This window comes from Scleropages formosus, chromosome 15 (assembly GCF_900964775.1).
Source record: "Scleropages formosus chromosome 15, fSclFor1.1, whole genome shotgun sequence".
Classification (NCBI taxonomy): domain Eukaryota; kingdom Metazoa; phylum Chordata; class Actinopteri; order Osteoglossiformes; family Osteoglossidae; genus Scleropages; species Scleropages formosus.
In genome coordinates this window covers 21,096,968-21,122,500 of record NC_041820.1, presented here as the reverse complement: position 1 = coordinate 21,122,500, position 25,533 = coordinate 21,096,968, and the positions used below count along the sequence as shown (strand labels likewise).

Sequence of the window (25,533 nt, the reverse complement as noted above, 5' to 3'; positions counted from 1 at the left end):
GCAGCGTGCACTGGGGAGGTTTGCAGCCGAGTGCGAAGCGGCGGGGATGAGAATCAGCACCTCCAAATCCGAGGCCATGGTTCTCAGTCGGAAAAAGGTGGATTGCCCCCTCCGGGTTAGGGGGGAGCTCCTCCCTCAAGTGGAGGAGTTTAAGTATCTCGGGGTCTTGTTCACGAGTGAGGGAAAAATGGAGCGGCAGGTTGACGGACGGATCGGTGCGGCGTCCGCAGTAATGCGGTCATTGTACCGGTCTGTTGTGGTGAAGAGGGAGCTGAGTCGTAAGGCGAAGCTCTCAATTTACCGGTCGATCTACGTTCCTACCCTCACCTATGGTCATGAACTCTGGATCATGACCGAAAGAATGAGATCGCGGATACAAGCGGCAGAAATGAGTTTCCTCCGCAGAGTGGCTGGGCGCACCCTTAGGGATAGGGTGAGGAGTTCAGTCACCCGGGAGGAGCTCGGAGTAGAGCCGCTGCTCCTCCGCATCGAGAGGAGCCAGTTGGGGTGGCTCGGGCATCTGTTCCGGATGCCTCCTGGACGCCTCCCTGGGGAGGTGTTCCGGGCTTGTCCCACTGGAAGGAGGCCTCGGGGCAGACCCAGGACACGTTGGAGAGACTATGTCTCCCGGCTGGCCTGGGAACGCCTTGGGGTTCCCCCAGAGGAACTGGAGGAGGTGTGCGGGGAGAGGGAAGTCTGGAGGGCTCTGCTCGGACTGCTGCCCCCGCGACCCGGCCCCGGATAAAAGCGGAGGAAGATGGATGGATGGATTCAACCAAACTGTGCTTTAAGAATTGCATCTAAACAGGTTTTGATTGACAATATATAAATGACATGCCTTATTACTAAGTTCGTCTGAAGTCTGCCATGCAATACAATGGCACAATTTTTGCTACAGCAATACACATAACATGTTGCATCTAGCGTGTGAATCAAAGCACATGACCAACACCAGTTTCAACAACTTTAAGAAATCTTAGAATCTAGCCACAGGATTCTGAATAAATGTGTGTTAAACCTTTCATTCTTTTCAACAGATTATACTTTCTCACATCTGTTTGATGCATAAGTTTCTTATAAGCAAATCCAAAGACTGGGAAGGTTTCAAAAGTTTTATTAGTAACTAAAAATAAAGCCATTCCATTTGCTTCTTCAGAGGTTAAACAGGAGTCAGAGTGCATATATTCCTCATCAGACAGGAGCCATTCCCTCTCCATACCTCTGAAAAGCAGGCACTCACTTCCGTACAAAGTTTGTAGCAAACTGGAGAAAGAACATTTTCATTTGGGGCCTATGAAGGGTTTGATGTGTTGCCAGCTCCCTCTCTCTGTGCAGGGACTGGCAGCTTGCGGAAGTGTTCAAATGCTTGAGTGACTTTCTCTGGACAAATGTTGTACACTGGGTGAGTTGGTTCCTGTTGGGGATCACAGAAATGGCTGGGATTAAGCCTGTCTGCCTCACAACGAATGCTGAGATATTAAAACATGGATGCTGGATGGCTGAAGAAGGCCGTATTCAACTGTATTACCACTTGTAACCACTAGAAGGTGCTTAGAATCTAAAGTTGAATACGAGCTACAGAAATCTTACAAACATAAAACCAAGATCATCTGGGCACAGTAAATGTGACACATACCTGTTAAATACATATAAACCTATGTGATGTATACATATAATTAACAACTCATACAAAAGTAGAGCATTGTCATAAGAAAAAATAAAAACTACTTACTAACTTTCCTCATTAAAATAGACCTGTAAGTTAATGCTAAGTTAGTGCTTTAGAATTATTCTACATTAAAGCCAACCCCTGGACACAGAGGAAAATATTTATCCTTAGGTTTTTGTCACAGAAGAGTCAATGTTCAGAAGCTTCCACAGTTAACTAGGTACATACTTCACATCTGTGTACCATCTTGGGGATCTCACTGTACATAACCTACCAGCCTGTTATCATCATTTCCGATGATCAGCTCCAGGTGAAAATCATGTCCTCCGAAGTGCTGTGCTATGGACAGGCCGCTCAGACAGTAGCAGGTGTGATAGAAGTCTCTGGATCTGATTGGACAAGAAACTGGCTACAGCTGTCATGTGCTACAGATACGATTAAAGCTCTGATAACATTACATGCAATACATTATCATTTCCTTTAGTTTTGGGTCACTTTTGACTTGACCGACCCATCTAAATATTTTAAATAGTTCCTTATTGACAAGCACCATTTCTTGATCCAGCTGCAAGCACAGACAATGGATAAGAGTACTCAATAATGAGAAACTGACACAGCACAGCACTATGAAACACGATTGGTCCAGGAGACTAGTGAAATATCACCAGCATCAAGGCCTTCTAGCTGAATTTTTACTTCAGAGAAGATAAAATATGTGTCAGGAACAGGTGAGACCACATTGGCAGCACTGTGACTCACTTGCCGGGCTTGTCCACTAGTCCGCCGGCAGGATTCTGGCAGCAGAGTAGGATGTACTCCTGCAGGGCTTGCTGCTCAAACATCCAGCTGCTTTGGCTGAGCATTGGGTCGCCTGCAACAATACACAATACTACACTCTGACTACTCAGGCAGACAACAAACAACAACAAAATTATTATACTATGGCATAAACTCTTAACTGCAGCAATTATAAGTACAGATGCTGCACACACAACTCTTACCCTCTTTATAGAGAGCTCTGTGTAGCAGGGGCAGCAGTCCTGCCTGCCAGAAGGAGTAACAGCCATCCACAAGTTTGTTGCAGCGACCCTGGAAGCCACCCTCAAAGCGCATCTGCCTGCTGACCACCCAGCGCTGGGGGAAGAAAAGGGGCAGACCACAAAGGCTATGTTTACTCACTTGCTACACATAAACCAGGGACAAAGGCTCTAGGTCACTGTCTAAACTCAGCCTTAAAAACCAGAGATTATTCGGTTCCATTTAAACACAATTTTTTCCAAATAGTTGGAAACTTCAGAGGACCGCAGGACTGTCCCAATTTCCAGGTCCTTGTTACCAAGTCAGGAGGCTACATGCTAATGATGAAACTGTGTAGTGTCCGTGCTTCCAAGTGGCCCAATGAGTAGTGTGGTTTCAAAGCAGGTTGACAGCCTTGATGATGACTGTGTGTGGGAAACCACTGCACAATTTCTGGTCTGTTTGCAAAAAGTAAAAAAAAAAAAAAAAAAAAAACCATAGAGGCCACTGAGCAAGTTTGGCCACAGTCTAAGAGGTGACAGATGTGGCTCCACTAACCAGTAGGGACTTGAGGTCCAGCATGTCTTCCTTCCCAAGGATGACCATGGCTGCTGTACCACAGAATGTGTAGCCCCCATGGGCCTCGAGCCCTGGGACACCACCTAGGCCCCCCTCCCAGTTCTGACAACTTGGGGCAGAGAGAAAGTCACATCAAATAGGGCATTTACATTTATTTGTTTAGGAAACACTTTTCTCCAAAGTGACTTACAATTATTCACCCATTTATACATCTTGGAAATTTAACTGGAGCAATTTAGGGTAAGTACTTAACCTGGCTCAAGGGTACTAGAGCTGGAGGTGACAATTGAACCTGCAACCCTTGGGTCCAAAGGCAGTAGCCCTAACCACTATGCTATCCCAGGACAGCGATTAAGCACAAAATCTTTAGTTAAATATTTGAGTAATCTAAATGTTTAAGTATGTAGAAGAAGCTTTGGATAAAAACACCTAAACTGGTGCTATAACAATATATGAGTGGAAATCAAAAAGACAGCCAAAACAAATCCTGCATATCAATTTGTTGGATAACAGACGGAACCTGAACATTTGAATCTCTACATTGTGGCAGCTGTCATAGAAGCAGGCTCTTGTGGTAATGGTTGAAAAATACACATATTTATATTGGATATGCTGGACTGTAGGGACAGGGACCTTTATACAACATGGAAAATGAGTGGTCTAATACATCTTTAGAGTAGCACCCCCTACCTGACAATCCAGCCAGGCGTGCCTTCAAACAGTGTAGGGGTGATGATATTAGTCAAGGAGGCCACAGCAGCAGCACAATACGCACTCCTAGGACAGAGAGGAACGCTCAAAATGGGGTTTAAACTTCCTGAAGAAACAAAAAGAAGCTGAGAGGTAAGGCTGGGGATGAAGCGCATGGTACACACCTCACATCTACCTCGCCACCCACATGCATAACAAAGGAGCCGTCTGGCTGCTTGACAGAGTACAGGAATTCCAGAAGCTTCTGTCTGTCCGGAGAAGCACAAAGCAAAGGACGGGTTTATACCTATACAGCACATCATGTCATGCTATTTCAAACAGGCACAGGAACCCTGCTGAAACGTAGTCAGTGTCTTCGCTTTTACCAGAAGACTTGCTCGTCTTTCTTTCAATGTGTTTAAGTTGTCTTTTGCCTCTGCAGTGAATTTTATACAGCTAACCAGAAGTGTGACTCACAGGAAATGCCTCTGCCTAGCAACAGCATCACGTGTGAACAGCCTTGCAGCTGAGCCCTCTACCTGTCGATGACACTGTAGGCTTCCTCTGTACCAATGATGCACAGCGCGTTGACTGCAGCATATGTGGGTGCGAGGTGAGCCTGCTGACCTGGGCCCCCTGCAAAGCCACCTGTCGGGCACTGGCATCGTGCCAAGAACTGACACACGCTGGAACGAGAGAGGGAGGGTATGATTCTGTCCACTATGTTACTGAACCCTTCTCACACCATGTGAGAAACTCCCTGTAGCAACTCTATTTCTCCTACAAACCCGACCATCAGACAACAGCAAATCACAGTCAGCCAGACAATACTGAGCACAATCCCTGGCTCAAATTAATCAGGGCCTGGGCCCAGCAGTGTACAGATGGGTCAGAAAGTCCAAAATACACTTGTGATGAGTGGAAACTCTATTCCTGCCTGAAATAAACTGGAGGTTTGGAGGAGCTCTATGAGCATACATACTCTGATGAGATGGAGGCAGGAACAGGTTTGTCCAGCAGCTCTAGACTGTGCAGGATCCAGTAGCAGAGCCAGGGACGACTGGCATCCAGACACTAGGAGGGGAAAAAACGAGCACAATCAACAGAAATCCAGCCTCAGACTTGGACAAACTCATTCCCAAGCTATATTGAAGGGAATATTCAGAAGACAAAAGTGGTTTGTATCGACTTGTTAAGTGTCTGCTGCAGATCTGCAGTTGAAAGCAGCAACTATTTGAGAATACCCAAAGGAATTTTTAACTCTGTCAATGTTCAGTGTAACTGAGGCTGCAGTATATGTATAAGTCACAAACCTCATAGGCATCAGAGAGATACCGCAAACCCCTCTTCAGATAGACATAATGTTGTTCTCTCAGTAATGTTGGCCTGGTGGAGCAAACAAGAGACAGACATACTTTAATTTGGATGGATGGAGATGGAGCACTGAACCGGACAATAGATTTGGCCTGCTATTGTGCATGACTAAGGTCGTGACACAATGTCCAAATCATCCAACGGGCATCCTTGTAGAATCTCTGTCTTAAAACAGGTCATAGTCACAGACAATGTTTCAATAAACTTTGATTTTTTTTTTTCCATGATGCTGTATCAAAAAATTGAGTAAAGATAGAAAAAAAATGAAGTGGTATTTTGTTTTTCATACCTTACAATATCAGTTTCCTCTGTAACCCCTATAACACCTTGGGTTCCAAAAACTGTTATAGGCTCTTGTTGAAAATCTTAAGGAAGCTAAAATAAAATAATTCGTTGTGAACGATATTAAAGGGTGAAAGATGAGATAATCAAAATTTTTGCTAAATCATTATGGCTGCCAAAATCGTGAGCAAAAATTGAATGAAGCGATACACTGGGGTGCATCATAGTTCATGAGACTGACCCTTGTGAATTTTGCTAGCAGTTGGAATTTTGCTAGCAGTTGGACAACCTCTCTCTACAACTCCACTTGTGTCCTCACTTGACAATGCACTCCACAGAACTGCAGAAACACAGCCTTTAAGCAAGTGGTTTACATTTATGCCATCGGAAAAGAGCACCTGGAACCATGCCAGGTCCCCTGCTGTGGCTGCAGTTGCTTTCAGACTGTATTTCTATCCTCTATTCCTAATAGCGCAACTCAATATCTGCTGCACTTCCATGCATCTCTGGGCTTTTGCCATCAACTTACTGTAAAAACTATTTATTCACCTGGGAAGTAGGTCCATATGGCAGAACACAGAGAAAGTGTAGTCACCATATCACCTTACTCCCTCACGGACACCCAGGGAAGATCACCACATGTTCTCTAGCCAGATTATTAGGAAAAATGCAGTGATCCACCTTTCATTTCCTGTCCCTCCAAAAAAAGAATACCTTTGCAACAATGCTGTTTAACTTGTGGTACTCCACATGCTCAAAAAAACCCCCAAATAAACAGAATTTGAAGCATGGTCAAGTATGAGTCAATTTGCTATCAGTAATGTCAGCCTGTGGGGGGGCACGGTGGCGCAGCAGATTTGACCGGGTCTTGTTCTCTGGCTTGGGGTGCCTTGTGACGGACTGGCGTCCCATCCCGTCCTGGGTGTGTCCCCTCCCCCTCCAGCCTCACGCCCTGTGTTGCCGGGTTAGGCTCTGGCTCGCCGCAACCCCGCTTGGGACAATGTTCAGACAATGTGTGCGTATGTACATAATGTCAGTCCAAGCCCAATGCCCCTGTTATGCCACACCATCACCATGGCAACCCTTGAGTCAGCCCAATGTTATATGATAATTGAAAAGACAGCAGAGCCAGCAAACACATGACTTGACTTGATAATCAAAGAAATGCTCCAGCACTAAGGTGTGGGACATAATTGCAAATGATAAATACAGCGCTGCTTCAAAGTACACCAATCCTATGTGGATGGTCATTATTCTTGTATAAAATATGAAAATAAAGGTAGAAAATCAATCTAAAATCTTTAACTTAAAAAATGAATAACTGATTATGATTTACACAGCTGACTGTACTTTCCTACTTGGTTTAACCAATGCAACTTGGGGCTCACTTATTTTTGCCCCTGCACTACTTTTGTTTTTCTACTACACACATGATTTCCTCTAAAGCAACATATGGAATTGGTTATTACACACCTATTATGTCAGATGAGAAAAACAGCTTCTCATCAAATAACCATTTCATGGTAAAATTAGTGACCACATATCTACTAGAAAAAGGATATAAATTTTGCTTTGACCGCTGCAAAAAATGAGACAGAAGTTTTTATACAATGTTGTTGAGGTCTTTTTCATATTGTTATTGACAGTCTAACTCCTGCACACAATGTGCTCCATGTAATGAACACCTTTTTAAGGGTCTGCACTGTACACTATGTAAATATATAGTATATAATAAAGTCCCTACTCAGATACAGGTTGGAAGGGGGTTTATATTCCAGACCAGTATGCAAACTGGATTCTGCACATTTCCACTGTGATCAGCACCCATGATGACACAGATGTAAACAAATAACAAAATGGATTTTTAACCCTTTACTCTATATTCAGCTGGAAACATTAGGACAGTAGAGGACTCTAGACATTGTCCAACACAGGGCTTTATTACTTACTGTGGTATTTTGTGGTTCTCCTGGAACATGTTGAGGACTTCTTGAACAGAGCATTCCACTTTTTTCTGTCAGGTTAAAAAGATGAGATGTGAAAGCTAAAGCGGGTGGCACGGAGGTATGGGACTCCTCAGGAGGAACGACACACAGTTACATACACATTGACAGGCACAATTTTTCAGTACCAACACTCATTTGATTTACACTTCAGTGAAAACCACTCTCACATAAAAACTCAAATGCTGAAAATGTGAGGCACAAGGACTCGAAATATAGTCATATCAGATATGAAACGGATAAGAAACGTTCCATCCTTACTAACAGGATATGGCAGACATAATATTGAAACAAACAAATAAATAATTTATTAAGCAGTCGTCTGAAACTCCACAGGCCAACGGCTTTTTTGTGTTCGACACAAAGCGCGCGATTCTGTGCTGTAGCCAATCGCTTAACCCGCTTCTCGAGATGGGTACGAGCCTGCCGACCTGAGGTCACGTGACAGGGCGTGTGCCGGCACTGGTCTCTCCTGGAGACAGTAATTCACAAACTGTCATCTTCCCTAAGTAAATTAACCGAGGAACTCCGCACTCACAGAAGCAGCCCCTGCCTGCCGCTACTGTTCCTCCGCGCCCTTAGCACTTAATATTAAATTGATAATTAACTGTTTCACCCGCAACGCAGTGCGTGTCGCGAAAACTCCGCGGGTTTTACTCCTGCGGGTGGAACTGAACACCGACACTTATGTGGCAGGTGCAGTCAAGCAGCTTGGTAACCCAGGGAACTGTGTGTGTGTGTCAGCACAGGACGGAGCTTCCATGATCATCATCATGTGCTGATGACGCACCCAGGGTATGTTTTTGTTCCGAAGTAAAAGGACCCACCACTGCTGACAGGAGATGTGGTTTGTGGGACACACGTAGACTACAGTACCGTACAGCAGGTCTCGGTCACCCCAGTCTACTCAAACAGTGAAACAGCTCAGGTTAACTTAATCGTTAAGTGGATTTAGGACAAAAGATCTTATGACTTAGCCTAAGCACCGAGGAACCAAAATACACTTGTTTCAAAAAGCAATGCGAGATGCTTCATTATGGGTATGTCACATGTGTATATATTGCCATCAGTGGTGAAACATAGGTGATCTTATGCTAGCTAAGGCTAGCTAACAGGCTACCTGCTCGACTGAAGTCACAGTCTTCACGTTGTCGTCCGTAAATAATTCGGATTTGTGATGTTCTCCAAAACACCGCAACGGGGTTACTACCTCCTCTTCCATAATAACAAAGAAAAGTACAGCGGGTAGTTTGGTATGTCTTGCACTGCTACACCCTTATAAGATCTCTGTGTCAGAGTTACACCAGTACTGGCCGTTCATTGGTAGAAATGAAAGTACGGCAGCCCGGGAAGGACAAATTAGTCATGGTTTTGAAAACGCCAAATAAACGTCGGCGCCCTCAAGCCAGACACCGATCTGCCAAAACACTAAAACCACTGACAGGCGAAGTGAATAATATTGATTATCTCGTTACAATGGCACCTGTCAAGGGATGTGATATATTAGGCAGTAAGTGAACAGTAAGTTCTTGAATTTCATGTGTTGGAAGCAGGAAAAATGGGCAAGCATAAAGGATCTGCGAGACTTTAAGAGCTAACTTGTAATGGTTAGATGACTGGGTCAGACCATCTCCAAAACGACAAGTTTTGTGGGGTGCTCCTGGTATGCAGTGGTTAGTACCTACCAAAAGTGGTCCAAGGAAGGACAACTGGTGAATTGGCAACATGGTCATGGGTGCCCAAGGCTCATTTACGCAGATGGGGAGCGAAGGTTACCACCTGGTCCGATCCCACAGAAGAGCTACTGGAGCACAGATTGCTTAATTCTGGCCATGATGGAAAGGTGTCAGAACACACAGCGCATTACAGCTTACTGCCTATGAGGCTGTGTAGCCACAGACCAGTGAGAGAGCTCATGCTGACCCCTGTCCGCTGCTGAAAGAGCCTACAATGGGCATGTGAGCATCAGAACTGGACCATGGAGCAATGGAAGAAGGTGGCTTGGTCTGAATCACATTTCCTTTTAGACCATGTGGAGGGTCAGGTACGTGTGCGTCGTTTACCTGGGGAAGAGATGGCAGCAGGATGCAATATGGGAAGAAGGCAAGCCGGTGCAGGAAGTGTTCTGCTGGGAAACCTTGGGTCCTGGCATTCATATGGATGTTACTTTGACACGTACCACTTACCTAAAGACTGTTGCAGACTACATACACCCCTTCTTGGCAATGGTACTCCCTGATGGCAGTGGCCTCTTTCAGCAGGACAATGCGCCCTGCCACACTGCAAAATGTTGCATCCAGGGTGCACCTCCTGCAATTGCCCACAATGACACTGGGATAGACTTCAGACTGCTGTGACCCTGACCAGGACAAACAGTTAACAAAAGTGGGGACAGCTGGTAGTGTAGTGGTTAGCATTACTGCCTTTGGACCCAAATGTTGCAGCTTCAGTCCCCACCTCTGGCTGTAGTCTTGAGCAAGATACCCTAAATTGCTCTAGCAAAAATCACCTAGCTGTAAAAATGGGTAAATAACTGTAAGCCTGTATCAGTAATAACTAACTTTAACACTAAGTTGCTTTGGACAAAAGCATCAGCTAAATGCATAAATGTAAAGTGTGGTTGTACATTATGATGGCACAGTGAGCTGAACATTGTAGTAGGAGAAAAATGTGTCATATAGTGTTCAGAATGCATTTTGTTCGCAAAACATCTAGTCATAAAATTCAGTATAAATAGTTGCGTTGAAAAGGAAACAGATTCTATGGTCTCGCTACATATTTGAGGGGGTAAGTGTCATATTGTGAGACACGGTCAAAAATAAGAAGCACCGTATCTGCGAAAAACATAATGTCAGGATGCTCTATATGTACTTGCTGCAATTTGATGGTTACAACTCTGATTTCTGATTATTGAAATGCTAAGTCTTATATGAAGACAGGGGTAACGGAGTTGACTGGAAAAGAAATGAATGTCAATGTACAGAGGGTTAGGAGTGTCCCACATCAGCGTAGGCAAAAGCAGCGGAATCTTCATCTTGGTCTTGCTCAGGATACAACATGCAGTTTGTGTCTTGTGTTCCCTAAACAGAAAGAGTTCAAACAATTTAGATACCGACCTGAAATTACGTAACTCTCCGTCAACAGCAAGACAGGCTATTAAAAGCTGGCTTTTGAAAATAATACAGATATTAATATTAACTATTCTCTCGACCATGTTGTTTGCAATATTTCAAGTATGAACACACGTTTACGGACTTGACTTGTAGACACACAAAAAAGTCCTCCGCGTTTTCCTCTTTGAATTTTAAAGGACATTCGTCTATCATACGGATGGACGGAGAGTAAAGATTACCATGGTGCAACCCAGCTCCGTGCACAACCTTTCCACGCAGCTCACGTCTTTGTGACCGAGGCAGGAAAACGCCTACGGTGATAGCGCGCGCGCCCCCGCCGCCTCGTGCACACGGACTCTCCCCCCCCCCGTTATGAGAGATGGTAGCAGCGGCTCCCAGTGATGCTCCGCTAGGACGGCAGAAGAAGGACTGAGGTAGAGGCAGGGGGCTGTCTCTCTATTTGGACAGGTATGGGAGACGAGGCAGCCACCGGGAAGAGAACCGCCACCGTACTGTGAGGCCTCCTCCCGGCCCCGCCTCTCCGCCCCTCCGCCCCGCCCTGCCACGCCCCCCAACGCGGCGCAGCGCAGCGCACTATGGCCAAGCAGTACGACGTGCTCTTCAGACTGCTGCTCCTCGGAGACTCCGGTGTCGGAAAGACCTGCCTGCTGTGTAGATTCACAGACAATGAGTTCCACTCCTCACACATCTCTACCATCGGTACGTGCGTGTCGCTGCCTGTGTTGAGCGCGCCGCGCGCTCCACCGTCATTGTTGTTCGCGTGGCTCTGTACCACCATCATCCTCGTCATTCATTGTCTCTTCGCGGGTTCCATCTCTCCGCGGGCCGCGCTCATCTTTTCTCTTCTTCTTTGTTTATGTTTCACATCGCTTGAAGTCAGCTGCCACGTTCGTCTATATAATATGATGTCCCAAAATGTTGGCGTTTGACATATTGCTGTCTTCATCTCTAAATACGTGCATTTGCGTTGTGTTTTGTCAAACTAAGCATCCCTGTAACTGGTTCGAGCAACAACATAGGAAACACAGGTTTCATACCTCCAGTTTTCTGGCCTGGGTTTCATCATTGATGCCAGTGTGACTCTTTGATCCTGGATGAGGGGCGGGAGTGGTACTTGCTTCTCATTGCCAGCACACTTCTTAAAGATCCCTCTTCCAAAACTTAACCGTTCCGTGTACGTTCTACAGTTACTACAGAATAAGTATTTAGGAGATTGTGCTTCTTATTGTCACTTTCTCAGAGATTTATTGTCATAACTGACATGTGTGTTTAAGGTGGCTTACATGTACATCGCTTGCAAAGCAATAGAGCTATGGTGTATCTAGCAGTGTAAGTCACCTTGGTGAATAAATTGTGTGGGCTGATAGTACTTAGAGTTAATTGAAAATCACTGTGGAGAAAAGTGTCTGATGAATGAAGTAATGGTCAAAAGATAACCATCAGGTGATGACAGTCTAGGACATTTGTTGCAGTTTGAAGATTATTCTAGGACTGGACTAAAGTTATTTACTGAATGAAAATTATAAATGGGTCACCTCAGCATGAAAGGGTAAAGAACAGTGCGATACTACTGGAAAAATAATTAGATGGTTAAGAGATAGTGAGTGAAAAGATGAGTCTTGACAAGCTGCTGGAATTTCTTTTATACTGGGTTGGATGTGCAATATGTTTGTACTTTATGACAGGAGATGGTCCCCCCCTTTTAAAGTGGGGTATTTTTGAGCACCCATAGGACTGAGTATGATAAAAGATAAAAGTGAGTACATAATAAATGGAATTTGAGTGCACGTTCAAACACCATCTGTCCAAGGGATGATAATCAGAAAAATGCACGTATTTACTGTTAAGGGAATTACTAAAAAATACTAATTGATATCTGTGTTGTGAACAGTAAGACATTGTACAAACTTGGTTAGCTCAAAATCATGGTAAAACAGGTCTTCAGTGTCTGTCAGTCCTGCTGACTTAGCCAGCAGTGATGTCAGTTTCTGATTTGTTACTGTTTCCCTGCCCATATGGCATGTAGGTCAAATGAGTGGGCATTTATTGGGCACTGTATACTGTATATACCCCAAATGAAAGTGTTACATGGTAGCACATTGCATTAATGTATGTTTATTGTATATGGCACCTACAATGCAACATTTCTGCAAAATATCCATGAATCAGCAACCGTGGGTTTACATGCAGGCAAGACCTGAACCAAGATGGACCAAAGTGGTCTGATGTGAAAACCTTAGTCATAGAGTAAGTTATTGTAGTTGTGAGTAAGGAACAGATGGACATTTCAATGTAAGAAGACCATCTGTCTCTCTTTCTGTGTCGCTCTATTCTCCCCTCCTCCTCCTAGTTTGTTGTTTTGAAACGTTTACCTTCACAGGCTTTTCCCATGGTCCCCCCTCTCTCTTGCAGTTTGGATGAAGTCTCTAGCCAATTTATTGACCGCTTCTTTCACTGGGGGAATAAGTGGAAAGAAGGGGCTTTAGCTCTTTGAATTGGGCCCAGGTCCATGTGAAAGGAGTGCTCTTGGTTCTCCTGCACTTCAGCAGAGCTCAGTTTGACAGAAACTAAACATGATGTTTCTTTGCTGGCTGGATTAGTGGGGCAAACAAAAATACAGCTTTAGTAGGTCTTTTGTAAAAGGAGCTGGAAAATACAGTGGGAATATAACATCCCATGAGCTGATTTATTCTAATTCCATTACAAACAGTTTTAGACTGTTTACCTAATTGTGACATGGCATTATGCTGTTCCGCACCTTTCTCTAAATGAATAAGAAATTGTTGTTTTCTGAATGGAAGTCCAGGAAAAGGGTCCAATTTAACTTGATTATGGTAATCATGTGTATTGTGGGGCACAAGCTGCGGAATCGGACGTGTGACAGTGTTACGACTATGCAGTAGCCTAACGGTTGTTTCGGCCCAAACTGATGTTGCCCACATGCAAACTCTCGACATAATTACATCGACATTCAAGGGTAATTACGGTTTTGGAGTCCGTTGGAGAAGGGGATCCTGAGCACTAATAAAAAGGAAGCACAATGCTTTTGAAGGATACTTGTGTGATAATTATAGAAGGAATACTTAAGGATATGGTTTCAGTTAATCAAAATTAATATTCTAAATTATCTGTGGAACTTTGCTAAATAATAATTAGAATAATGATGATGATTTTGATCTATTTATAGGTAGCAGGCTTTAGGGAAGCTTTATTGCAGACTGGGAAGTTAAACCAGCAGTACCAGCAATGTTAATTAATAGTGAATCAATGAAGCAGATAAGTACTGGCTGGAAGAAGTATACTTGATGTATCATGACTTGGGGGGAATGAATAGGAGCAAAAGATGAGCAATAGCATCAAAGACCTGTAGTTCATCCTGTGCTGTTTGCTGCTGAGTTTTTTCCAGACTGTTCCCTTAAACAGTACAGTGAGATGCAGGGGAGATGAAAAGCAGTGAAGATTGGAGTGCACAGGATTCTACACGCTTGCCTGAGGTTTATACGAGTAACAGCGCCCAATCTTTGGGGTCCTCCTCTCCCATTATGTTATGACAGTTGATCCGCCTGTATTGTACACCGAAAGGGAGCTAATATGTAAAGGCTGTGGTTGAAGATTTTGATGTTGCTGCATGTAGCACTGCTCAGGGGACTTAAAGTGCTTTTTATCTCTTCCAAGTGTGACTGGGGGTTCGATACTGGGGAACTAGCGCTTGGTAGACATTGCGAGACAATTGGAGAGGAAACCACAGTGCAAAAATCGCCCTGACTTCTTATCGATTTGCAGCCCTCAGTCTCAGGCCTTGGATTATGTTTTGATCACTCAATGCTGAAATTTGTAAAAATTCTATGGATTTTTCCTCGGTATTACAAATACTGAGATGTACACATTTGAATATTTTATCACTCAAACCTGGTTTTGGAACAGCATGAAAATTGTGGGGTTTTTTTGTATAATGCAAGTAATACTGTTATTTCACTCAATAATCAGGGTACTTCTGCATGCTGTGTTTAGTCTGAAGCACAGACTTTTTTCCCCTTGAGATGTAGTTAAGCATCAATTTACTTGTTATGTGGGACACCGCTGAGTGTGCAGATGATCACTGTCGACCCTCCCCATCCCCTATCGCTGGATTTCTAGGTGGCAATAATAGTGTCTGTGCCGCCCTGGGTCCTGGAGTCTCCAAGCCGGTCTTTCAGGGCTCAAAAGCCATATCGCTGTCACTCCCAGGACTGCTGCTTCATCCATGTCCTCCTTTGCCTTTTTCAGCTGCGTGACACATGGGGCGCAATTGATTATGGCTGGATTTTGGTTGACTTTGCTTACAGTCCATTCTTTAAAATGGCAAGTTTGTCATTTTCTGCCCCCCCCCCCCCCCCCCCCATTTCATCTCCTTTTGATAGTCACCAGCAATCAGTAGGTGGGAGAAAAGACTGGCTGGATGGTGTTTATGGTGAATTTAATTGAATTTCACTGACAAATACACTAAATGCAGGTTGATGGAATTTGCCTTTTAGTGTTGAGTTTTCAATCTTGTTCAGAAGGCAGGGCCTTGTCAATGAACCTCTTAAAGCTGTAATGTTTAGCAGTGAAATACTGAGGGAATATGGACCAAAAAATTTTATTTTAACCTTCAGTAAAGGTTGTCAGATCTTCTTTGGAAGATGCCATATATAATATATATCACACACACATTCGCTGAAACCGCTTGTCCTAAGCGGGGTCGCGACAAGCCGACGCCTAACCCGGAAACACAGGGCACAAGGCTGAAGGGGGAGGGGGACACGCCCAGGATGGGATGCCAGTCCGTCACAAGGCACCCCAAGTGGGACTTGAACTCCAGACCCACCAGAGAGCAGGATGCAGCCGCACACACACGCACACACACACACACACACACACACACACACACACACACACACACACTCTGAACCGCTCATCCCCTACGGGGTTGCGGGGGGCCGGAGCCTAACCCGGCAACATAGGGCGTGAGGGGGAGGGGACACACCCAGGACGGGATACTCGTCCGCCACAAGGCACCCCAAGCAGGACTTGAACCCCAGACACACTGGAGAGCAGGACCTGCTCCGATCCGCTGCGCCGCCACCACACCCCCTATATATATAACACACAGACATATGGTCATATCACATATACAGTGTGTCTATATATATTTTATGCCTTTGTAATGCATGTACTACATATATACAGTATGTAGTACATGCATTACAAAGGCAAAATATTTTGCAAAGAGAGTGATAGGGCCAGTACTGAAAGCACACTATATTTTTAAACCTGTTTTTACTTTTTTTAATTCATTCATCTACTTTAATTCACTTTTCTGAGTGTCCATGGCAAGATGTTAACTGAATTGGCTGTTTGTCATTACATGAGTTGCATGTGTCATCCATAGATCAGGGCCAACAGAATTAATTACTCTGTAATACTGTATGACTGTGTCATAGAAAACATAATTTGTGCTTTACCTTACGAGAAAATTGCTTGATTTAATTTTGGTGGTGTTTTTTAGCATGCCATCTCAAGGTCCTCACTGTGAGAATGGTAGGCTTACCACAGCCACCACTAACTTATTCATAGACTTGTTGCCTCCATGTGCAGCGCCTGCTGTTCTGCTACTGTTGACACTTGCACATGAAATCCACTTCTGCAGAACAATTTGTGGGATGAATGGTCTCAACGCTTTCATGGCCACTGATTTCATTTTCTGAGGGGGAAGGTGGTAAATTGCACATGATTTACAGGTGTCCCAATGCAAGAGGACAAAAAGGCTGACTGCTATGTTTGATTTGATGCTCCGTGTATCCAGGCAACTCCTGCAATGGCCCAGTGTGCCAGAGCATGGGGGTTTACACCACCTCCCTCTTCATGGCCCCTGGCCATCCTGCTCTTGGCCACCCTGCTCTCTGCAAACAAGCTCCAGCATGTCCACTTGAAAGAGGCAGCTAGAGAATTACCCCAGAGAACTAATGTTGTGCTGGAAAGAACCTCCAGTCGAGCCTTGTTTTGAGAAGCAAAGTGTCAGGAGTGATGAATGGACACCGGTATTTTGCTCTCCTGGGCTCATGCTTGATGGACCGATGTGCCCAGGCTGCTTGGAAGGAGGCCAAAAGGAAATTACTCAGCAGAATTTTGACACACGTCTCTGAACTTAATTTTCCCATAAAGGTTTGACTGCCCATAACATCATTTTAGGTAAAGACAGACCATAAATGATCTGTTAATCTGATCACCTGTGAATGATGTCATACTATAGAAGGGTTGAGACATATAGAATGACGGTTCTGTGTTTGGCTTTCAGGCTGTGGATTTTGAACCATTTCCTGGGACATATTCAAAAGTAAACCTTTTCAGTCTAGCACTCTGCTTTGACTGCTCCTTTACCAACTAATATGTTATTCCCTTTGAATAATGAGCTGGCCTGGTGGACCTTAACCATTTTAGTTTCCTGAACTTTTTTTATAAAACTGATTGCCACAGGATGAGATGGATTAGTGCTGAAGGTGCTGAGCTGCTGAATTCACACATGGCCAGAAAAAGACGTGTATTCCCGACACTCCAGCATACCACATCTGCTCATGATTCAAAGAAGGGAATTGTTTCCATGGAAACTGTTGAAAGAAGGTGCGACAGACTCGCTTTAGCGACCATCTTGTCTTTAACCCATTTGGCTGCAGGTTCAACCAGAAGAATATATTTCATCTACTTGCGTCAAAGTTGTGTGATCACTATGTTTAGATGAAACATTAAATGCCTCTCATCCGTAACAAGGGACTTGAACATGCATGACTCAGCTCGCGTTGCACAGACATTTAGAGAAGCACATTTCGAATGACTTCTTTGTAAGAAGTGACCTTTTTCATTCTGCTCTTTTCCTTTTCCATTGTTCCGTAGGGGTGGATTTCAAAATGAAGACGTTAGAAATCGATGGCATCAAAGTGCGAATACAGATATGGTAAGTGAAATCCAAAGGGATATGACCGGCCTGACCAACTGCAATTAAATTTTTATTATCCTAGTCATTGCTTCCAGCTCTTTTGACAGCTCCCTGGAGTGTGAAAACAAGTTGGTGATTAAGAGGCATTAGCTGCACATCTGTAACCAGGTGAAAGGAAGTAAACTGTAGCTCTGTGCGTTTCCTATCCAGGGACACAGCAGGACAGGAGAGATACCAGACGATTACTAAGCAGTACTACAGACGAGCACAAGTAAGTCGCTTCCACTGACACACAGTGACTATTTAATATGCAGTGACAACTTGTACATGTGAAATATGAACGGATATGAGCTATACACTATAAAGCTTTATTTTGACGTGTGACTGGGAATTCCTGGGGCACCTAGCTTTGCCTAAACATTAATTGTGAAAGCAGGAGTGAAACCTGGCCCAGATGCCCTTACCGTTCGTGACTCACCCTGTCATACCTGTTCAGGTGTCTGAGTCAAACTTCCCCAGCTGTGTGTTTTAGACCCAAGTTGCACTGACTGCTCCCTCTGTCTGCTCAGGGCATCTTCCTGGTGTATGACATCACCAGTGAGCGGTCCTTCCAGCACATCATGAAGTGGGCCAGTGACGTTGATGAGGTGAGACTCCAACTGAGACGTGTATGGTCTTTCTATATATAGCTCTCTGATAGCGGTCATTTTGTAGTGGACATGGGGTACGTTAACGTTACTTCATTTAGGAGATGCTTTTCTCCAAAGCATCTTCCAGCGATCACGATGTAGTGTTATCAGCCCATACCTTATTCACCATGGTGGCTTACACTGCTAGATACAATGGGTCCATAGAGAAACCTTTTAGAGTCCGCAAGGAACTCTCAGGCGTACTGACACCATCTGTCTGATTCAGTATGCCCCAGACCACGTGCAGAAGATCCTGATCGGAAACAAGTCCGATGAGGATCAGAAGAGGCAGGTGGCCAGAGAGCAGGGGAGCAAGGTGCGGCAGTCTCTCGTTGAGCGTGTGCTTTGTGTGCTGCTTTAAGTCTTCAAAAGATTTTACAAGAACTAAATCATAAGGTTATTTACTTTGTTTATGCCTCATATAAATGCCTTTCCACATGGTATGCAAAGAACAGATAAAGAAAAACCTTTGCTATGTGTGCATGAGATTATGCAGAAATGAGTTTTTATTTAAGGTAAACTAACTTTTGCCATCATTGTGCCTGGTTTTATTGTTGCTGTTGCAGCTTGCTAAGACCTATGGAATGGACTTCTTTGAGACAAGTGCCTGTACCAATTACAACATTAAGGAGGTAAGTAGATTTCGTTGAAACGGCAGAGGTTTCTGTTGTTGACTGAGGGTTTGTCAGAGACCTCCATGGGGAACAAAAAGTCCAGCAGGTTTTTTTTAGTGGTAGTCTTCAGCCCGTCAGATCCGATGCGGCAACACGACAGATGACTTTAAGGTTTCTCTCTGCTCCTGCAGTCATTCACCCGGTTGACGGAGCTCGTGCTGCAGGCCAACAAGAAGGAGCTAGACGTGCTGCGGGTACCCTTCAGCGAGGAGCTCAGCATTGCTGACCTTGAGGAAGAGGAGACCCAACGTGATGCTGGTTCCAGCTCCCAGAAGAACTGCTGGTGTTAGGGTGGGGCTGCCCCTGTGTGACGTTTCCATGGTGTTAAGGAACTTTTGCGAGAGCATCATGCCCGTTGGTGGGTGATCTCACATTGCTGCAGCATCTCGCATACCCACAGTATCTTTTATTTGCTTCAAAAGTTAATTTTCTTCTTTATATACATTCCTTCTCATTAATCTGTGTGTTTCTCAAAGGGGCTGGTGCTTTTTTTCCCTCTTCAAAACAAGGAATGTTTGTATTGTTTGTTGCAGCTGTTGAATCTCACTTTTAGAATGATGTATAATTGGTCACTTACACAGTGTACCACCAAGGGGCAGCACTCTACACAAGAACTCGGTGTGTCCCTACCAGTCTGACACCATCCACTGATTTTTAATAATAGCCCTGAACGCTGATCTTGGATCTGTTAAACCAGCCCAAATCCTTTTGCTGAATTATTTAGTGCAAAATTTGTGAACCTAGTTATGATCAGTGCTTTGGGGTGTCTTCAGTGAAATCTCTATGTACCGTGAGCACTTTGGAGTGAACATACTAAAATGTACTGTACATATCACTTAGTGGAATGCTGTACAATCTTAAGGTTTTTATATCATGTCTTGTGTGACCTTTAAGATGGAAACACCAATATGCATTACTGATAAATGACTTATGCAGAAAGCCTTGCTATGTAACAATACTTCCTCTTTCAGTTTTCCTTACCACGCTCATCCTTAAACCCTTTATAATGTGGTTTTCCATTTGCACAGAACAGTTTCATCATACTGTGCACTTTTAGACATTCTCTCATGGAGAGAAGCCTGGTATTTTGTTGCCCCCTGCGTCTCGCATCTGAGAAAGTTCTTTTTTTTTTTTTTTTTTTTTTTTTTTTTCTATGGGTGACACTTCAATGGTATGGAGAAAAATGCGGAGCAGAATTTGAATTCACAGCAGATCCACTGTGTCTGTCTCTGTCCACACCATGCTCATATCTGCAGTTATTAGAGTCCACTCTGCCATGGGGCTCATGGGTTATGCCGGTTTCCACACCGCCCTGGGCCTCAGTAGCCTGGCTGCTCTCCACGCTTCCTTCACGCTCAGCTGAGGAAACCCTATACTACACGAAAGGCACAAAGCAATGTTAAATTTTTGAAGGGCTGAAAACCAAAACGTCTGATGGCTCACTTGTCCAAAGGAAAACGTCTAAGGACCACTTTTTCAACACAGTCCCTTTTTACTTCTCTAAAGGAGATCAACTGGCCTCAGTAAATTAAAAAAAAAAAAAAATCAGCCCATGTATGTGATTTGTCTTAGAAATAATGAAGACTCTACTGACATTACATCTACTTGGCATGTTAGTTTACTGTTCATGATTTCAAAAGGAGGCGGGTAATCGGATATGGCTTTAAAATTATGCAGGCTCTGTAGGTTGTTAGCTACTGATTTAATGGTTTATTTTTATTTATGCATGCCTCACTCATAAAGTTGTGATGTTTATCTATTTATTTTTAAATCCTAAGAATACAGCGGAAGTCTGGTGTGCTGTGTTGTAAGTCCCAAATATTGTATATACGATCTGCTTGTCTAGGTCGGGTCTATATGGCATCGCTGTATGGCTGCCTTTGGGAGAAATATTATATACTGGTTCATCTTTATAAGGACCGTGATGCATAAGCAAGAATGAGGGGCATGCCACAGTTTTTGCAGGCGGGAGCATCACGTGACTTCAGACACCTGGTTTTTCTCAGTTGCACAGATGTTGTTGCGCTTTCTATCACAAAGCGCATACAGTATGTGTGAGGATATCTTCTCATGTCATCTTGGAATGGGAATTCAGTCCCATTGTAGATTTAAGGTGTACTTCTGTGTTGTCTCTGCTTATCTCATTTCTTTAAAGAAAAAGTATATTGTTTCTATATAATTTTATCTTGGTATTTGTGGAAATATGTATTGCGGGATTTTATTCTAAAGGAAAAAATGATTTGTAGATGTTGCAGAATAAACAGTAGTGAGATATTTATTTAAATTTGTGTAGCCTGTAGTGTTTTTTTTTCCCCTGAAATATGAGTAAATTAAAGATGGTGTGAGTTTCACTAAAGGAAGAAGGGATTATTGTATTGCTTAGAGCACAGAGCAAGTCACCTCCTCCGTGGGCCAGCAGGTGAGTTGTGTGGAATTACTATTCCATCGTCATCGCATTATTCTGTCACTGTTTCACTCTTTTACAGCCAAGAAAGTTGCTTATACAACTTTTTTTATGACATGAAGTGAGATAATATTTTACCTCCAGCGGTAGTTCTATAAATCTCAAGTTGATGCTATTTACATAGCAAAAAATTAGCCATTAAATTATGAACGAAAACACAAAGTATTGTCGTTGGTCACCATTGCAGTGACACCTATTGTTTTTCTAAAATAATGTAGTATTAAAGGGCAGTTTATTTTCTAGCATAACATATATAGGACAGAAAAAAAAATAAAATATTGGATATATTTGGATTGATAAGACAAGGTTTCCCTCTGATTTCCCAAACAGCATTAATCACCTTGGTGGTAATGAGAACATGAATGTTTTATGGCCAAGAACATGATACCCATCATAGAGTTACTGCAGTGACTCAGCTGTCAGTATCTTAATCCCCTCCAGACTCTTTCCCTTAACATCTCCCCACAAAAAGCTGATTCGAAAAGACTCACTGTCACTATACACAGTATGAGCACTGCAAGTACTACTCGATCGTGATTATGACCATCAATCAATACGTAGTGATCTATTCTGTCCTTACGATAATGCTAGTCACATTCTTCATTATTTGCAATTTTATATGTATGAAAATCTAATTTTGTTCCTGAATATATGTAGCATACACAACACAACATTTAAAATATACACTCACTGAGGCCTTTATTAGGAACACCTGTACACTTGCTTATTCATGCCATTATCTAATCAGCCCATCATGTGACAGCAGCACAGTGCATAAAATGATGCAGATACAGGTCAAGAGCTTCAGTTAATGTTCACATCAAATGTCAGAATGGGGAAAAAAATGTGATCTGAGTGATTTTGACACTGGCATGATTGTTGGTGCCAGATGGGCTGGTTTGAGTATTTCTGTAACTGCTCGTCTCCTGGGATTTTCACGTATAGCAGTCTCTAGAGTTTATACTGAATGGTGCAAAAACAAACAACATCCAATAAGTGGCAGTTCTGCTGACAGAAGCGCCTTGTTGATGAGACAGGTCAGAGGAGAATGGCCAGACTGGTTTGGGCTGAGAAAGGTTACAGTAATTCAGGTAGCCACTCTTCACAAATGTGGTGATCAGAAAAGCATCTCAGAATGCACAACACGTCAAACCTTGAGGCGGATGGGCTACAACAGCAGAAGACCATGTCGGGTTCCATGAAAAACAGAAAGCTGAGGCTGCAGTGGGCACGGACTCTCTAAAACAGAACAATTGAAGACTGGAAAAACGTAGCCTGGTCTGATGAATCTCGATTTTTGCTGAGGCACACAGATGGTCAGAATTTGGCATCAACAACATGGCGTTCCTTTATGGTCATAATTTACCCATCTTCTAATGGCTACTTCCAGAATGATAACTCACCATCTCACAAAGCAAAAGTCATCAAAAACTGGTTTCATGAACATGGCAATGAGTTCACTGCTCTTCAGTGGCCTTCCCAGTCACCAGATCTGAATCCGATACACACACTTTTGGGATGTGGGAGAATGGGACAGTCACAGCACGAATGTGCAGCTGACAAATGCGGTAATTGCATGATGCAATAATGTCAACATGGACCAGAACATTAAAGGAACATTTCTAACATCTTGTGGAATCCATGTCACAAAGAATTGCAGCTGTTCTGAGAGCAAAGGAAGGCCCTATGCAGTGTCAGTATACTAGTGTTCCTAATAAAGTGCTCCATGAGTGTATGGTGAGCATAGATGCAAAGTGATAATATGCAATAACTTGACCCAGCTTTGTTTCCATCCATATGCCACCTGGGTCATTCATCCTTTTAATATATAGGCCTTCTGCTCCAGAGCACAATGTCCTTTTCTTGTTTAATTTACTTCTTTTATTTAATTTTAATCTTAAGCCGGCAGATGTTTGTAGCCGAGCAGCTGTAGAAAGCACCTCAGTGAAGAGGGCCAATTGTGATGGATGATTTTAAGCAGACAGTAGCAGGTAGCTGTTGGGGTATTCTTCTCATTATGTACATTATGAAGGAAATGCATATTGTTTTTGGGAAGATGGCAATGGTAGACCTCCTATGAACTTGTAGCGGGGCATCTTTGCGAACTAAAATCTAGAAGGTGGTCTCCTTGTGTCCTGTACACCTTGCCGTAGGATCAGTGACAGGTGTGTATCGGCTTTCCACACAGCCACCTGACACCAGGTTCAGAGCCTTTGTCTTTGTCGTCAGGTGACCGGGGATGACACAAACAGTAAGAGTGGGTATTAAAAGAGAATACACTGTTCGGCTCTTACTGCGATCCTGCAGCTGGAGTTATGGCGTTCATCGCTAAGACTTTCTACGACCTCCGTGCGACATCTCTGCAGGGGGAGTCCATCGATTTCAACATCTACAGAGGACGGGTGGTCTTGATCGAGAATGTGGCCTCTCTTTGAGGGACCACCACCCGGGACTACAGCCAGCTCAATGAGCTGCAGGGCAGATACCCTCACCGGCTAGTGGTCCTGGGCTTCCCATGCAACCAGTTCGGGTACCAGGTATGTGTGCCAAAGCATCCAAAAATGTTGCTCTTTGTTTTGCGGTGATGGTCTGTTATTGTTACACTATATCTGAAAGACGTTTCTGAAAGACTAGTCGGGACTGAAATAGTTTTGGTTGTTTCATTTGGTGGGCAACAGGTGGTGTAATAGTTTCAGCACTAACATCACCTGGGTTTCAATCCCTACTCCTACTGTAGTACCCTTGACAAAGGTACCTACCCTGAATTGCTCCAGTAAAAGTTACAATGCTGTATAAAATGGGTAAATAAAGTTAAGTGTAAAAACTTAATGTAAGCTGGTGTGAAGGAAAGCATCTGCTAAATGAATAAGTAATAACTAATGTTGGAGTGTGAAATTGTTGTGGAGATCTCTGATGTACAGTGAACTGACACTCCAGCATTAGCCATGCTATTTTGTCTGTTTCTTAATTTTCTTACATCCAACATCCAAAGCGAATAAGCAAATGAAAACAGATTACCTTTATTATGAGGGTGAAATGACCAGTGCTGTGTTTGCATTGCAGGAGAACTGCACAAATGGAGAGATACTGAACTCACTGATGCACGTGCGCCCAGGAGGAGGGTTCAAGCCGTGCTTCACCATGTTTGAGAAGTGTGACGTGAACGGCACAAACACACACCCAGTTTTCGCATATCTGAAAGATAAACTTCCCTATCCTGATGATGACCCCAGCATCCTCATCCAAGACCCCAAGTTCCTTGTGTGGAGCCCAGTCAGCAGGGCGGACATCTCCTGGAACTTTGAAAAGTTTTTGATCGGGCCCGAGGGAGAGCCGTTTAAGCGCTACAGCAAAAATTTTAAAACCATCGACATTGAGCCCGACATCCAGCGACTCTTAAAACTAACCAAGAACTAAACAAGGGAAGGGAAGGGAAGGTCCTTCTTGCTGCTCACGTGTGTTTCTCTGGTATCTCAAGTAACAGCAGTTTTTAAGTACACTGATGGCATTTTCCTTCCTTTTGAGATTTATTACATGAAGATAGTATTCTAAAATGTCAAAGGAATAATGTCAGAGGCTTTGTAAAATCTCAAGAGTTATGGATTATGCTACTGTAATAAAAAATAAAAAACTACCTGGATTTGACTGGTGGGCGATGAACATTTGTACTGTATTGTAGGAGACTTCAGAGTTTTCACTTGTGCTACACTGAATGCTTTTATACTATATATAGGAGAGGGGTGATCTTGCTCCTTCTTCACTATGAAATATAATAAGGTTGTGAATAATGTATTAAAATCATATTTTTCAGCCTGCAACGAAATTACCAAGTACTAGAGTTTCAAAGTTTGCTTCGGTGGCAGTGGTGGCAGCAGGTAGTAGTTGTCCCCTCACACAGCAGACCCACCCGAGTGATGGCCAAGACTTGACTGACGGTTTAGTTGATTTATTGAAAATAACTTGACAACCTCCACAAACGTAAGAGCTGGTGACGTAAAAATGAAAA

At 43.6% G+C, this 25,533-nt stretch overlaps 3 protein-coding genes across 3 annotated transcripts; 2 read left to right on the top strand and 1 right to left on the bottom strand.

Annotated features, from left to right (window-relative positions):
* Positions 1 to 1,150: 1,150 nt before the first annotated feature.
* Positions 1,151 to 8,926, bottom strand: fntb (farnesyltransferase, CAAX box, subunit beta). Its single transcript, XM_018727499.1, has 12 exons — positions 8,735 to 8,926; positions 7,561 to 7,625; positions 5,269 to 5,341; positions 4,938 to 5,029; positions 4,495 to 4,641; positions 4,141 to 4,224; positions 3,956 to 4,042; positions 3,245 to 3,374; positions 2,671 to 2,803; positions 2,429 to 2,540; positions 1,944 to 2,058; positions 1,151 to 1,414 (listed from the first exon to the last, which is right to left on the bottom strand). Exons 1-12 carry the CDS (start codon positions 8,834 to 8,836, stop codon positions 1,292 to 1,294), a joined length of 1,263 nt encoding a protein of 420 aa, XP_018583015.1. The 5' UTR covers positions 8,837 to 8,926; the 3' UTR covers positions 1,151 to 1,291.
* A 2,367-nt stretch (positions 8,927 to 11,293) lies between these two features.
* Positions 11,294 to 20,608, top strand: rab15 (RAB15, member RAS oncogene family). The gene is made up of 7 exons (XM_018727494.2): positions 11,294 to 11,447; positions 17,658 to 17,718; positions 17,911 to 17,971; positions 18,270 to 18,347; positions 18,616 to 18,705; positions 18,956 to 19,021; positions 19,195 to 20,608. Exons 1-7 carry the CDS (start codon positions 11,324 to 11,326, stop codon positions 19,351 to 19,353), a joined length of 639 nt encoding a protein of 212 aa, XP_018583010.1. The 5' UTR covers positions 11,294 to 11,323; the 3' UTR covers positions 19,354 to 20,608.
* A 3,234-nt stretch (positions 20,609 to 23,842) lies between these two features.
* Positions 23,843 to 24,944, top strand: gpx2 (glutathione peroxidase 2). Its single transcript, XM_018727482.1, has 2 exons — positions 23,843 to 24,064; positions 24,591 to 24,944. Exons 1-2 carry the CDS (start codon positions 23,843 to 23,845, stop codon positions 24,942 to 24,944), a joined length of 576 nt encoding a protein of 191 aa, XP_018582998.1.
* Positions 24,945 to 25,533: the final 589 nt, after the last annotated feature.

Bases quoted from the DNA above. Each gene is read 5' to 3' on its own strand.
- fntb (XM_018727499.1), bottom strand. From the start codon at position 8,836: ATGGAAGAGGAGGTAGTAACCCCGTTGCGGTGTTTTGGAGAACATCAC. The intron at 4,642-4,937 runs GTATGTATGCTC...CTCTCGTTCCAG, and splicing joins CCTGCCTCCATCTCATCAGA to CGTGTGTCAGTTCTTGGCAC. The intron at 2,541-2,670 runs GTAAGAGTTGTG...GTATTGTTGCAG, and splicing joins CAGAGCTCTCTATAAAGAGG to GCGACCCAATGCTCAGCCAA.
- rab15 (XM_018727494.2), top strand. From the start codon at position 11,324: ATGGCCAAGCAGTACGACGTGCTCTTCAGACTGCTGCTCCTCGGAGAC. The intron at 11,448-17,657 runs GTACGTGCGTGT...ATTGTTCCGTAG, and splicing joins CTCACACATCTCTACCATCG to GGGTGGATTTCAAAATGAAG. The intron at 18,706-18,955 runs GTGCGGCAGTCT...TTGCTGTTGCAG, and splicing joins CCAGAGAGCAGGGGAGCAAG to CTTGCTAAGACCTATGGAAT.